Source organism: Uloborus diversus, unplaced genomic scaffold (genome assembly GCF_026930045.1).
Source record: "Uloborus diversus isolate 005 unplaced genomic scaffold, Udiv.v.3.1 scaffold_527, whole genome shotgun sequence".
NCBI classification, from domain to species: Eukaryota; Metazoa; Arthropoda; class Arachnida; order Araneae; family Uloboridae; genus Uloborus; species Uloborus diversus.
Window position 1 is genome coordinate 86,856 of NW_026558711.1, and position 12,900 is coordinate 99,755.

At 29.0% G+C, this 12,900-nt stretch overlaps 1 protein-coding gene across 1 annotated transcript in view; it reads right to left on the reverse strand.

The window, feature by feature from the left end:
- Positions 1-251: 251 nt before the first annotated feature.
- The window catches only part of LOC129233561 (proton myo-inositol cotransporter-like), a 31,084-nt gene continuing 18,435 nt past the window's right edge, over positions 252-12,900 (reverse strand). The window contains exons 6-8 of the mRNA XM_054867570.1: positions 10,128-10,280; positions 8,172-8,331; positions 252-2,612 (exon numbers count right to left, since the gene is read on the reverse strand). Of these exons, the coding sequence (XP_054723545.1) occupies positions 2,537-2,612; positions 8,172-8,331; positions 10,128-10,280 (389 nt within the window). The 3' untranslated portion in view covers positions 252-2,536. The remainder of the gene's footprint in view (positions 2,613-8,171; positions 8,332-10,127; positions 10,281-12,900) is intronic.

Genomic DNA, 12,900 nt, shown 5'->3' on the forward strand with positions numbered 1-12,900 from the left:
CACTGATATTTCAAAATGAAAATTTGAGCCCTAAGAACTTTATTTTAGGTTTATTTGGACAGGCAAACACATACAAAATTGGTTAAATGATGAAAAAAACTTTAAACAGAACAGAATACCTAATTTTCATTAAAGGAATTCAATTTTGAACTTCGGGAGAGCAGTCCCCCCCCACCCCCCAACCCGGAAACCATTCCTTTTCCTATACCAATGGATTTGTGGGACATTCTAAAAGAAGGCTGCGGGACTATCTCCTACATGCTGTTAGATGTCTTATGGCCAGGGCCGGATTTGGAAGTGTGGAGGCCCCTAATCAGGGTTCAAAAAAATCATTTTTTCGAAAATATCCGATACTTTGATATATATATCCGAATATTTTGATATATATGTATATATCCGATATTTTCTATTTTTTTGACCCATGAAAGTCAGAATATTTTGTAAATTTTTTTTACTGTGGGGGCCCCTTTGTTGTGGAGGCCCAGGGGCAGTAGCCCCGACATCCCTCCCCTAAATCTGGCCCTGCTTATGGCAATCAAAGCAACTAGAAAATGATAGTTCCTGGATACAAATGCCAGCAGTGCATCCAGCGGGAGGATTTGGGGGAAGGGATCTCTCCCTGGGAAACCCAGAATTTTTTTTTTTTAAACCTTAGAACAGGATTAAAACTTATTACATCACCCTCCAAGTTTGTATCTGGCTTCGCCACTGCCGATTGATCATAGGAAGGTACATCCTGTCAGGACTTCAAAGAACAGACATTTAGTCCTTTTCTATGACTCAAACTCATTATATACCTTCTGAATTTTTTTTCTGGTTAAGCAACTCTCGATTGTATCAGCACCGCCACACACACAATTTAACAAATTGTCTCCATGAATTGAAACATTAATTTGCTGGAAACCTTTATAAATAATGCAACAGAAAGTTTGTTTGAATGTGTACTTCAGGTAGGGTAAAGGTCGTTCGATCTATTTTGGCATAAAATTTGTTTGCACCTTAAAAGGTTTTCTATAAAATTTTAATTTTTTCTTCTTTTACTAAAGCTTTAAGCAAAACTTTCCCATAAATACCTAATATTAATATAGAGACAAAAATACTCTTGTGCATTAAAATTTCTTATACCATTCAAAAGCCTACGTTTTCTACAAAGATGAAATTTATGAAGCATTTAAGACAGAACATTAGTTATAATTCTGTTAATATAGTGATCATTTAGTTCAAACCGATGAAATTTAGTGCTCAAAGATAGTTCAAAAAATTTTAATCCTTTCTTTCCAACAATTCAAAGAAGCCAAGTTTCTGTTCAATGTTTGGAAATCCTTCTTGGCTCTTTATCAGCAACTGCAAACCTCATAAGTTTTCTTCTGGCTTAGAATTCAACAAAATAAAATAGCACAACTGCCTCATTTACTGCTTTTTAAAAAGAAAGATGAACCCAAAACATAAATAAATATGTCAGGCTTGTGAAAAATCAAGGACACCTTGAGTTTTCTAGACCCTTAATTGAAAAAAAAAAAGGAAAGCTCAATTTTTTCAGAATACAATACAACAACCCTGCAGTATGTACAGAAAAAAAAGGAAGCTGAAATTGGAAAGTAATTTCATTGTTTTTATTAGTTAGAACATTGAATTAAAAAAAAAGTTCTAATTTCATCCCCCCCTCTTGTTATGGCAATAGAAAAATTTGCTTACTCAAAACACATCCTGTTTTATGTTTCTATCAGCTAGCAATGTGAAACAAATTCCAAAATCATTACTTTTTCTTTATTTGAGAATTCGAGTCTCCAACTTCGTAGCTTTTTCCAGGAATGACTTTCGAAAATTACCAAGGTTAAAAGCTCTTAAAAGAAAAAAAAGAAAACAAGTGCCGCAAAACATTTATCAAAGACTAGCAGCATAAAAAATGAACAACATCTTCTCAAAATAATATCAAACTAGAATAAAATAAAATCAATGAATATACAAATACATGTTATAATTCACAATTCATAATTTGTTATGTAAAAGCATATGACTTACTTTGAGCTATTTACAATAAAAATTTACAATCCACAACATTTTCAGCATATTTTTCATCAATACTGTTTCACTGTTGCATTAACTGCAAATGATTTTTAATTTAAAATTCAACAAACAATTTCTCTCTGAGATAAAGATAGAAATTACAATTACCTTTTTCTTTACATATATACACGTTTCAAGTCAACACTGTCTCTTCGTAAAATAGTTGAGTTCACAATTGTTCAGGGTGGTATAAACATGTACAAGGCTGTTTAGAAGAATATGCTTCTTAAAACAATCATAGGAATCGTTTGATGAGATAGTAATATGCTGGCAACATCAGAAGCATATCACCACTTTGAAGAAAATGTACATCATATAATCGTTCGTTCCTTTACAATTTGTTACGACTAGATTCTACAGGAGAAATTCTACTCTACTGCACAGTGTTATACGACATTGCTCATATACCTGGCTAGTAATGCAAAAATAGCACATCTGCTTTCTACCTATTTAAGAAAAAAGGGCAGGACTAGATGCCATTCTTTTGGAAAGAACTTTCATCCACACTTTTGATCGTTGCTGAAAATGATACTGCAACAGGACATCTACATGCAAATAAAATAAAAGTGAGACATCACAAAAATAAAGCTTGTTAAAAACATAGTGTGATTTTTTTAGTTAAATAAAATATTCATGCAAATTAACTTATGAAAAAAAAAACCTTTGCTAAATTTTCACTACTAAAAACATGAAAAAGATGCGGTACGTTAAAGTAAAATGTGTATGAACAAAAGCAGCTAATAATAAACATAAAGAATATACAAAGTTAGGGCAAATAAGAAGCATGCCTGAAATATTGCATGAAAAAAAAATATACACACAAATATATGTAAAATCTTGATAGATCATTGACACACAATGCAGAGCATTAAAGTTACTTACACAAGAATTTTATATTGCAGGCTAATATTACGTCACATGAAGTTTATTACGTTAAATTTTGTTAGTACTGAAACATGGAAAACAAACCACAAAAGCTATGCTTGTTATTTACAAGGAAGAAAACAAAGTGCATTTGTGTAAACCTTTCAGTAAAATAGCACACAGCAGTTCAAAAATGTGAATCATTAGGAAAACTTAAAAATTACTAAAGCAATTTTCTTTGAAAATAATTAAAAATTCAGGCTCTATTGCAGTTCTTTTTTTTTTTAAATTCAAGGGTACATTTTGGTACTTAAAATTTGAAGACTACTACTTAAACTCTATAGAGTCCAGAGTTAATGAAATTATATTTTAGCCAGAGAAATGCTCTTTATTGCATATAACTTAAAAAACTTTAAAGTAACTTCACTTTTTCTTCTTTTTTTCTGGATCACACACTTTCTTCCTCTCTATTTTTATACATATGTATAGAACAATATTATAACTAAGAACATCACTATTTTTCAGAGATTCATTACATAATAATGAATATTTGCAGTGTTGAATGCAGAGCATTGTTTTCCTAAATTTATTAAAGAGCTATTTGTTGGTGTTTAAGAATAAAGGCATCTCATATGATGTAACTAGGTGTAATATTTTGTCTTTCTTCAAAAATCAGTGAATTGTAAAACACATATTGCTCCTGCAATGCTTTAAAAAAAAAAAAAAAAAAAAAAAAAAAAAACTATCACGTAAACAATTTTTTGAGTCATTGAATTTCACAAATAACTAAATTAAATTTAACTCTTTAGTTACAAAGAGTATAATTTAATTATTTTAAGTAACCTTTAGGAAAAAAATGTACTTAATTTGCATTTTTTTAATGGCTGCCACATATTCTTCATACATATACATAAAAAAATAATCAAAAATTTTGAAAAAGATTATCAAACAATGAGTAGACAAATATTTATTTAAAAATATAGATAGTTTTGTACTAATTCTGCAGAAGAACTATTTTTTGAATGCCCTTTGTAATGCTTTTGATTGTTGATATTTAACATGGAAAACTATTTCCAGTTATTTACAATACAAGAGACAGGAGTTGCATAATTAACAATAAATATATTTAAAAAATTTAGATGAAATATATTTCAACCTTTATATTTATATATTTACATTTTAAAAATTTATTCAAGCACATTTTAATATCGTTATATTGGCAATCTTCAGCAAACAAAAATATATTAGCTTCATACATTTACACACGAAAAATTTTCAAACATATTCCATCAGATTTGATGTAAAAAAAGAAGTTTGATTAGAAAAAAAAAAAAAAAATAGAATGGACCCAACACAATTGAAACTGAAAAGGACAAAAGAAACTTTCTATTCCCTTTTACATAAGAATAAAGTTTGATTTGATATTTGTTAATGAATTGAGCAATACAAAGGATAATATTTTTTAAGGTGTTTAAGTATTACAAGCACAAACAGAAAACAAACACACAGATATGAAAAAAAGAAAGTTTGAAACCCGAAAAGATTAGCAACAGATCTTAAAAGTAGAAAATACATTTACAAACTAGCTGAGGTATCAGATCTTACATGTCATAAGACATAAATATTGGATTGAGGATTTCTTACCTTTTACTAAATCACAAAAAAGCATGTTGACACAAGACAAAACACAAACATTTAGGACTCAAAGCTAAAACTACAATGAAGACAATGTTAAAAACTGTAAGCAGCACACATAAGTTGTATAATATAAACAAGTTAACAAAGCAATTACAAAATAAGGTATCACAGTTTTATCTGTTAGAACATAATACTTGAATTTGAAAAAAATAAATAAATAAATAAAATGTTAACTCAAAGTTTTATATTGATAAATCGAACTCAGCTTAGAATGAAAGTAAACTTTTTTTATTTAATAAAGCTTACGAGTAAGGAAAATGATATTTAGATGTAAAATGTTATCATAATATATATATATATATATATATATATATATATATATATATATATATATATATATATATATATATATATATAATTCTTAGGACATAAAATAAAATATTTTACATTTAGACAGCGCGAATGCAGCTAGAGTGTTAAATGTATATTATATATATAATTTAAAGTCTCACTCGTAAGTAGCACACTAGCAAGTGTACAAAACAAAAATAACAAGAAACACAAAAGAATAATAACAATATAAATTGAACTATAGAAGTGGAACAATATGAACTATAGAATGGGCAGTAACTGCTACGTTATCAAAGAGCTGGAGCAGTTGGCATAATATATTAATTTGCAGGTTTCTATAGAGGACCTCTATGGAAACCTGCAAATTAATATATTATGCCATTTACTCCAGCTCTTTTATAACGTAGCATTTACTGCCCATTCTATAGTTCATATTGTTCCACTTCTATAGTTCAATTTATATTGTTATTATTCTTTTGTGTTTCTTGTTGTTTTTGTTTTGTACACTTGCTAGTGTGCTACTTACGAGTGAGACTTTAAATAATATATATATATATATAATGTTTAAAGAAGTAAAATACGAATAATAAAATAATATATAATAAAGAAATCTAAAGAGGTCTAAAAATTATGGAACATAAAAAATTGTAAAGAGGCTAGTTCCTAATACAAAATGTTAAAATAATACCAAATTTGAAAATAGTATTACATTTCAATATAATGGTATGTAATAAGTAATTCAAAATCTCCCTCAAATATCTATATTACTATTTTAACAGAGGTGAACTTTATAAGCATATATAATGTGTCCCCCCCCCTTTTCCAGAATTTTAAATGCATTCTGAAAACTTAAAATCTTTATAACAGTTCTAATTAATTAATAAAATGTCATGAATTATCACATTCTTGATGCTCACATATAAGTAAAATAATTATGAAATAAATCTCCTTGAAAAAATTATTTTTTCCATAAAAATTCAAAGAAGTAGATACATCAATTAAAAAGGTAAATAAACAAGTTCAATGAAATAATTTTAAAACCTGAATAAAAAGTTTAACATTTTAAAATGTTTGAAAAAGGGAAGAAAGACCAATAACATGGTTTGGTAATTACATTATATTTTTATAGAAAATACATTACATTTAAATAAAAAAAAAAGAAAAAGAACTTTTCTAAAGTATTGTAAAGGGGAAGAAATTCCTTTTTAAAGCAATTAAATACATATCATGAAGCAAAATATGCCAATTTCATTTTATTGAATCCTTAACATTCTTCTAATATTTGTATCAGATGACCAAACATATCAATGCTATTTAAATGTTCTGAGAAAGTAAGGAAATTAAAGTTCATTAAATAAAATTTTAAATTTTTACAACTGACAAATTTTTTTTTTTTTTTTTTTTGGATTTATTTTATGCTAACTGCATAGTACTACTTAGTTTTGAGCATTGAGGTCATTAAAATAACCTAATACTTTTTCAACACAGAGATGTGTCAATAATAATAAAGTAGGATAATTCATTACATAAAATAAATCAACCATTTTTTGCCCCAATTTTTTTTCAGGAAATATTTTCAACACACCAACTTTTATAGACAGTATTTGGCAATAAAATGATTATTTATTTATACAGTACTATACCTTATTTGAAAACAAAGACAGTGAAAATCAATTACAGTAAATGTGATGATATTAAACTGCACTATGGATATTTCCATGATTACCCCCCTCTGTGGGCCCTCCTGCAATTATTAACCGGCAGTAGTAATCATATCAAATTCTTCACTGAATGCTTAGTACAGGGTATAATAATGACACCAAGGTTTTAAAAACATCTTCTGCACTTAAATCCCCGTGTTCCTTATCTTAAATGTTTTTAGTGAAGCTTCTAATTTTTAAATAAACTATGTTCCTAAGGATAAAAAGTTACAAAAATGTATCCTTAGATTTTGCGAAGTTAATTACAAGACAAGCAGGTTTACTCCACAAGAATTTAAAAAATATATTTATAAACAGCTCATTATTATAGTTGTTGTCTTATTGTATTAGTAGTTGTTAAGTTTGCTAAAAGAAAAAAAAATAGCCTTAATTATTTCTTACAGAAATAATAGCTTTCTAATGTACTTTTTGTTGAAAGTAAAAGTGAATAAATAAATAATCAATGAAATTATAACTAACACAATATGTAATAAATAATAAAATTAAATATACAAATTTATAAACATTAAAATTAAAAAGAATAATCTAATTGAAAAATTGAAAAACTTTAATAAACATTTAAACACAATATTTTAGATTAAAAATTTGTACTAGAATTTCTGTACACTTTAGGCATTCTTTAATGTTTTTCAAAATAAGGTAGCCACTTCAGTGAAAAATAAGAATTAGCACATGGAAGGTTAAAATATTTTTTAAAGAACTGTTACATTTAACAAATGTATAAGCCCATTTTGTACATGATTTCCCTCTTAATATGTCTCACTAACATAACTTGGCAAATATTTTAGGCTTACATCGAAATATAAGATATAAATAACAAAGAGTATTAAAAATGCATTTTATTATTTATCTTTTTTTTTTTCTCTAAACTTTTTTCCCAACTAAACTTGCTAAGCTCAAATCATTTTTTTTTTAAAGAATGTGGAAAAATTATTCATTTATATTGAAGGTATAGCAGAAAAAAAAATAGCAGGGATTTAAAAATGAATAAGTTTTACATTCCACAAGTGTAAACAAAATACTTCAGCCATGTAATGCAGTAAAAATAAATATTAATCATTTTTTATCAGCTTTTATTATACATCATGTTCGGCCATCAGTGGATGGGATAACTTTTTAATTGTTGCCAAATAAAAACCAAATAATAGAAAAAGTTAAGTTTGTTAAAAAAATTAAATTCATTTCAAGGTTGAACTGCAGCAAACAGAGTTGTAGTTTTTGGACTTTTGAGACTTTTCAAATGACACAGATTTTCAAAGCTTTCCTTGAATCAAGTCATCAATTCAAAAGCGGTTTTAAAAGCTTGTTTTCAACACATAACTGTGTGTATTACATTTTGTGTAGCTGATTTTCACTGCACAAAAAACATAATACATAATCTGTTAAAATTACATTTGTAAATATCAGCCTAATTAAATATTTTGCAGATATATCTGCTTAAAAATAATAAAAAATCATTAGTGCTATCAGCTGTCATCATCTGAATCTTCAGCAGCGTATGCGTGATTAATGCCTCTTATTTGTACGTACTGTACAGTTTTCTTTTCGGCGCTCGTTGTGGCGTCCTTCCACCAAGGATGAGTGAAGAGGCCTTCGACATTTTCCAGAGACACCCCTTTAGTTTCCGGCAGCATCAGGAAGAGAAAGATGAATCCCAGGACAGCAAGTCCATCATACAAGTAGAATGCACCTGTTTAGTCAATTAAAAAATATCTCATTAAGATAAGTACTTAAATGTTCATAAAAATGAAAAAACACAAAAATGAAAAATTGACATTGAAACTGTACTGAGAACTCTTATTTAAGATTCCCCTCATGAAATATAAGTTTTCATCGGTCTAGTTATTATTTTTAAATGTTGGAAGAAATAGTTTGATACTGTTATTCTGATATAGTTCTCACATTGAATAACTTTCCCACAGGATGAAGATAAAATTATTTGCACAAAATGGTCAATAATTTTGATTAGATTGAGAACTAAAATATTTTGCCAGTAGCAATATGTGCAATGCATGAGAAAAATTCCTGCCCCTTGAAAATTATATGGTTTGAGCCAAGATGCCCGTCTGATAATCAGGGCTTGTATTAGGCTAGGGCAGAACTGCAAGCCATTCCAATCCACCAACAGTTCACTTATAGCATCCAGTTACTGCAGTTTTAGGCTTATAAGTCTACAAAGGCTATAACCCAGCTGGAAGCAGTAGATCTCTCATTAGAGCTGAGATTACCTTTACACTGATACCTAAGAATTAATTTAGCATACCATTTTAGCTACTAGTTACGAAGGCAATCTCAGCTTTAATGAGAGACCTACTACCTCCACTTTGGTTATACAAATGCAAAAATGACAGCAATCAATAGGCTCTGGGTCAAGCAAGTGTGGTTCGAGTCAATTTATCAGTCCCCATGGAAGATCAATAACCCTTTTAAACCTTTGAGATACATTAAAAAAAAAAAATCCCCACCTAGTAAACCTGAAGAAATTATAAAATGTAACTGGAGAGAATCGCAGTTTATGTAATCATTTGCTTAATGTTATCAAAATCACTCAGTCTCGATTTTCTCAATTCGTTTGCATGTTAAAAATAACGCTCAATTTGAACATTATGTCGTTTAATGTAATCAGTTCTCAAGTTAGGGAAGCTGAAACAATCACAAACTGCTTTGCCTGCTCAAAAAAAAAAAAAAAAAAAAAAAAAAAAAAAGAAGAAGTTGATTAGGAAACTAAAAAAATGGCAGAAAGTAATTCAGATATGATATCTCAAAAATCATGAGTCATGAATGGAAATTGATCAAAATATCCCTATAACTTCTGCATTCACATAATTTGAAGTTTGCCAGAATGGTATAGGAGAACAGTCAAAGGATAGATTTTATGAGTCAAATGAAGAGTACCTTGTCGTTAGGCCATTTCCAATAAATGCTAAAATAGGAAATGTGTTTAAAGTGTTGAATTGTAAAGTACAATCTTGCTCCGATGGCATAAAATAAGACATTGATTTTTAAACTTTTTTGTTTTTAGAAAAGTATTTTAAACTTTTCAAATAATGCAGTTTTTCAAAGATTTCTTTGAGTTCATCAGTTTAAAAGCATTATCCACATTGCTGAGGTTCAGTCTTGAAATTAGTTTGTTAACTTTTATAAACAAAACTAATTTAATAATTACAATTATTTTTTTATTGCTTTTGGCAACAATTAAAAAGCAGATTTCAAGTATTGTTTAGTTTTATTGCTGCTTACAATCTATTTCCTTCATTAAAATATACAGTTTTGTCGTGATTAAGCCTAAGTCAGGCTCAGAAAGACCATGAGCGTGGGGTGAGAGAAAATGTGCAGGTGAAGTGAGAGTTGGGAATATAAGAAAAGAAAAGAAAAAGAAAAAAGTTTCGCTTTTATCACATTTCTTCACGACACACTTTTTTTTTTGTAGCAATTAGCAGTTCAAATACAGAAAAGGAATAATGAAGAAAGTAATTCAAGACATACCATATTTTGTAATTGCTTGCATAAGATTTAAAAATGTTAAGGACACGACAAAATTACTGAGCCAATTTATGGAAGTTGCTATTGAGTAGCAAGTACTTCGAGCCCACAAAGGATAAATTTCCGCGTTGATAGTCCATGGCATACATCCCATCCCTGAAACAAAGAATGTTGTTAAATACTGCAAATTATTTTATAGAAATAAATAATGAAGGATCAACTCAAAACGTTAATTAGTTTTGGCATGACAAAATCAAAACAAAAATATCAAATATAGTAATAAATAATGATGGAGGAGAAATGGGAAGAATAGGATGGCAAGAAAAATTAGAGGGGGTTTGCATTTGTGGCTAAATAAAAAAAGAAAAATATTTCTAGTTTGTCGGATTGCTGCAGCAGCTTCAGACTCTTGCTTTGTTCTAATCTGCGACATCTACTGGACAAGCAAGAAATTATTTTTCATATTTTATCTCGGCATAAATGCAGTTGTCCCATTTTTCTTACTCTTCCATGCATGATAAGCAGAAAACATTGAAATATTCAATACTTTTTATACAAAAAACAATAACAATGATAATGAAATTTAAAAAAAAAAAAATCAGCCAAGCTTAAACAACGCACCCCTTTTTTGCATTCATAAAGCTACTTCAGAACAAACGTTTTTTCATTTTCAAAAAAAAAAAAAAAAAAACTATTTTCCAGAAAATGCTGACAATTGCTTAAACCTGCTACAAAATAAAATTTACTCTTCAGGAAAAAAAAATTCTTAAATATTAATAGCATGCATATTAGAAATATTAGGAGCTAAACAATGAAATACAGTGTTCGGGCTCAACTATCCGTAACCTAGGTTCCAAGGACCCATTAATGAAATAGAATTGGGTCCTTTGGTGGAAAAAATGAGTCCCTTAAATTTTAAACAGAAAATCTTAGTATGTAAATGAATAATATAAAAATATTTATACTTGGGGGGGGGGGGGAAGGCATGAAATAAAATAAATTGGTTATTTTTGCCCTAATTTTTTGTGATTTTATCATTGTAAAATTATTTTCAAATAATACACTTGCAAGACTTAGTTATGTGAGAAACTATTTGGTCAGTTACAATGAGATTAACTCAAAATTTACTTTAAAAATAGGTTTTACCATAAAGTTTAAAACAAGTGCCTCTGATTGATCAAGCAAAAAGCACTCCCTTAACCTTTGTTTTCCTGGAAATTTTTTGTTAGTGAAAAAAGCGAACAGACCCCCCCCTCCTTCCCAATTATCATTGGCAATTACATAATCTTTACTAATAATAAAGCTGAAAGTCTCTCTGTCCGGAGGATATCTGTAGGATGTCTGTGACGTGCACAGCGCCTAGACCGTTCAGCCGATTTTCATGAAATTTGGCACAAAATTAGTTTGTAGCATGGGGGTGTGCACCTCGAAGCGATTTTTCGAAAATTCGAGTTTGTTCTTTTTCTATTTCAATTTCAAGAACATTACGGAATTATCATGACGTGGAATGGGAGAGCGAATGAACATAGCCAATTGGAGAGAAATTCATCATCCATTATTTGTAAATATACAGGCGAACCAAATGACCTTTTAATTTTCTACTATGGGCAAAGCCGTGCGGGTACCACTAGTAATAATAATAAATCGCAGCGAATGAACGAAAGTTCGTTCAAAAACAAAGAAGACAAAGAACTTCAGCATTTTCAATTTCACAGTTTTGATAAAATTTCTATTTCAATTCTAGGTTTTGAACACTCTCTGGAAAAGAGACTTTCACTAGAATCTCATTTTATTCTGCGATTCAAATCTATTTTCCCTTATGGGTTAAATTCCTCCCTTGATAATAAATTATATACAGCATACCATAACTCATCTAAAAATCTTTGTATTTATTCATTGTTTAGATTTGGAAATAATACAAGTACTTCTCGTTTTAATAGAGGATCAGGAAAATCCCCTCCTCGTTTCTGCATTTTTTCGCCCTTTGAAATTCTTAATAAGCTTGAAAATTCTTTTTGTCATTCTTATGACACTGAATGTGTTAGGAAATTTCTTTTTGGTCTTAAACGAAAATTTCTAAAAAAACGTAAAAATTTCCTTCCAAACTACCTTTTTAAAAATTCACACTTTGAATTTCTTTGTTATGATCTTCTGATCTACAAAGTTGGTTCTACTCAACAACATCAAACTTACTACTGTACCTTTAGTTTTTTGCAAAAATCCTTCGACTATTTAAACTTTTCTAAACTACACAGTAAACTTTTGGATTTTTTTCCCATCAAGGATCTACAAATTGTCTTCAGCTACAAATTCAATCCTCCTTTCTCGAAAAAAATTCTAAACTATCAAGAAGTTGCAAAAAATTTTGATAAATATTTGAATTTTGATTGTAATTGTGCTAATTTCTCTAATTCCATCTTCTTCAACTCTGATTTTGGTCATATTCTGACCAGGGATTTGAATTTTTTACAAAACAAAAAACTCATTAAACTTTTTAGTTTGGGTACTAAATATCGGCCTAATTTTCGTATTAATTTCCTAAAAACTTTTAATAAGCTTACATTTGAACTTGAATATTTTTTAAGAAAAATCTCCTATTGTTTTAATGTTCCACTTAATGCATTTCTTGAATATAGACACCACTTTTTAATTGAACTGAAATCACGTTTACGTGATATTGTTAACACCGATTCTTCATACTTCAATCTTTCTGCTGATGAAAATAATGCCATCAATGATTTTAAAAAAGCTTTTGTCTTTACAGTTGTTGATAAAG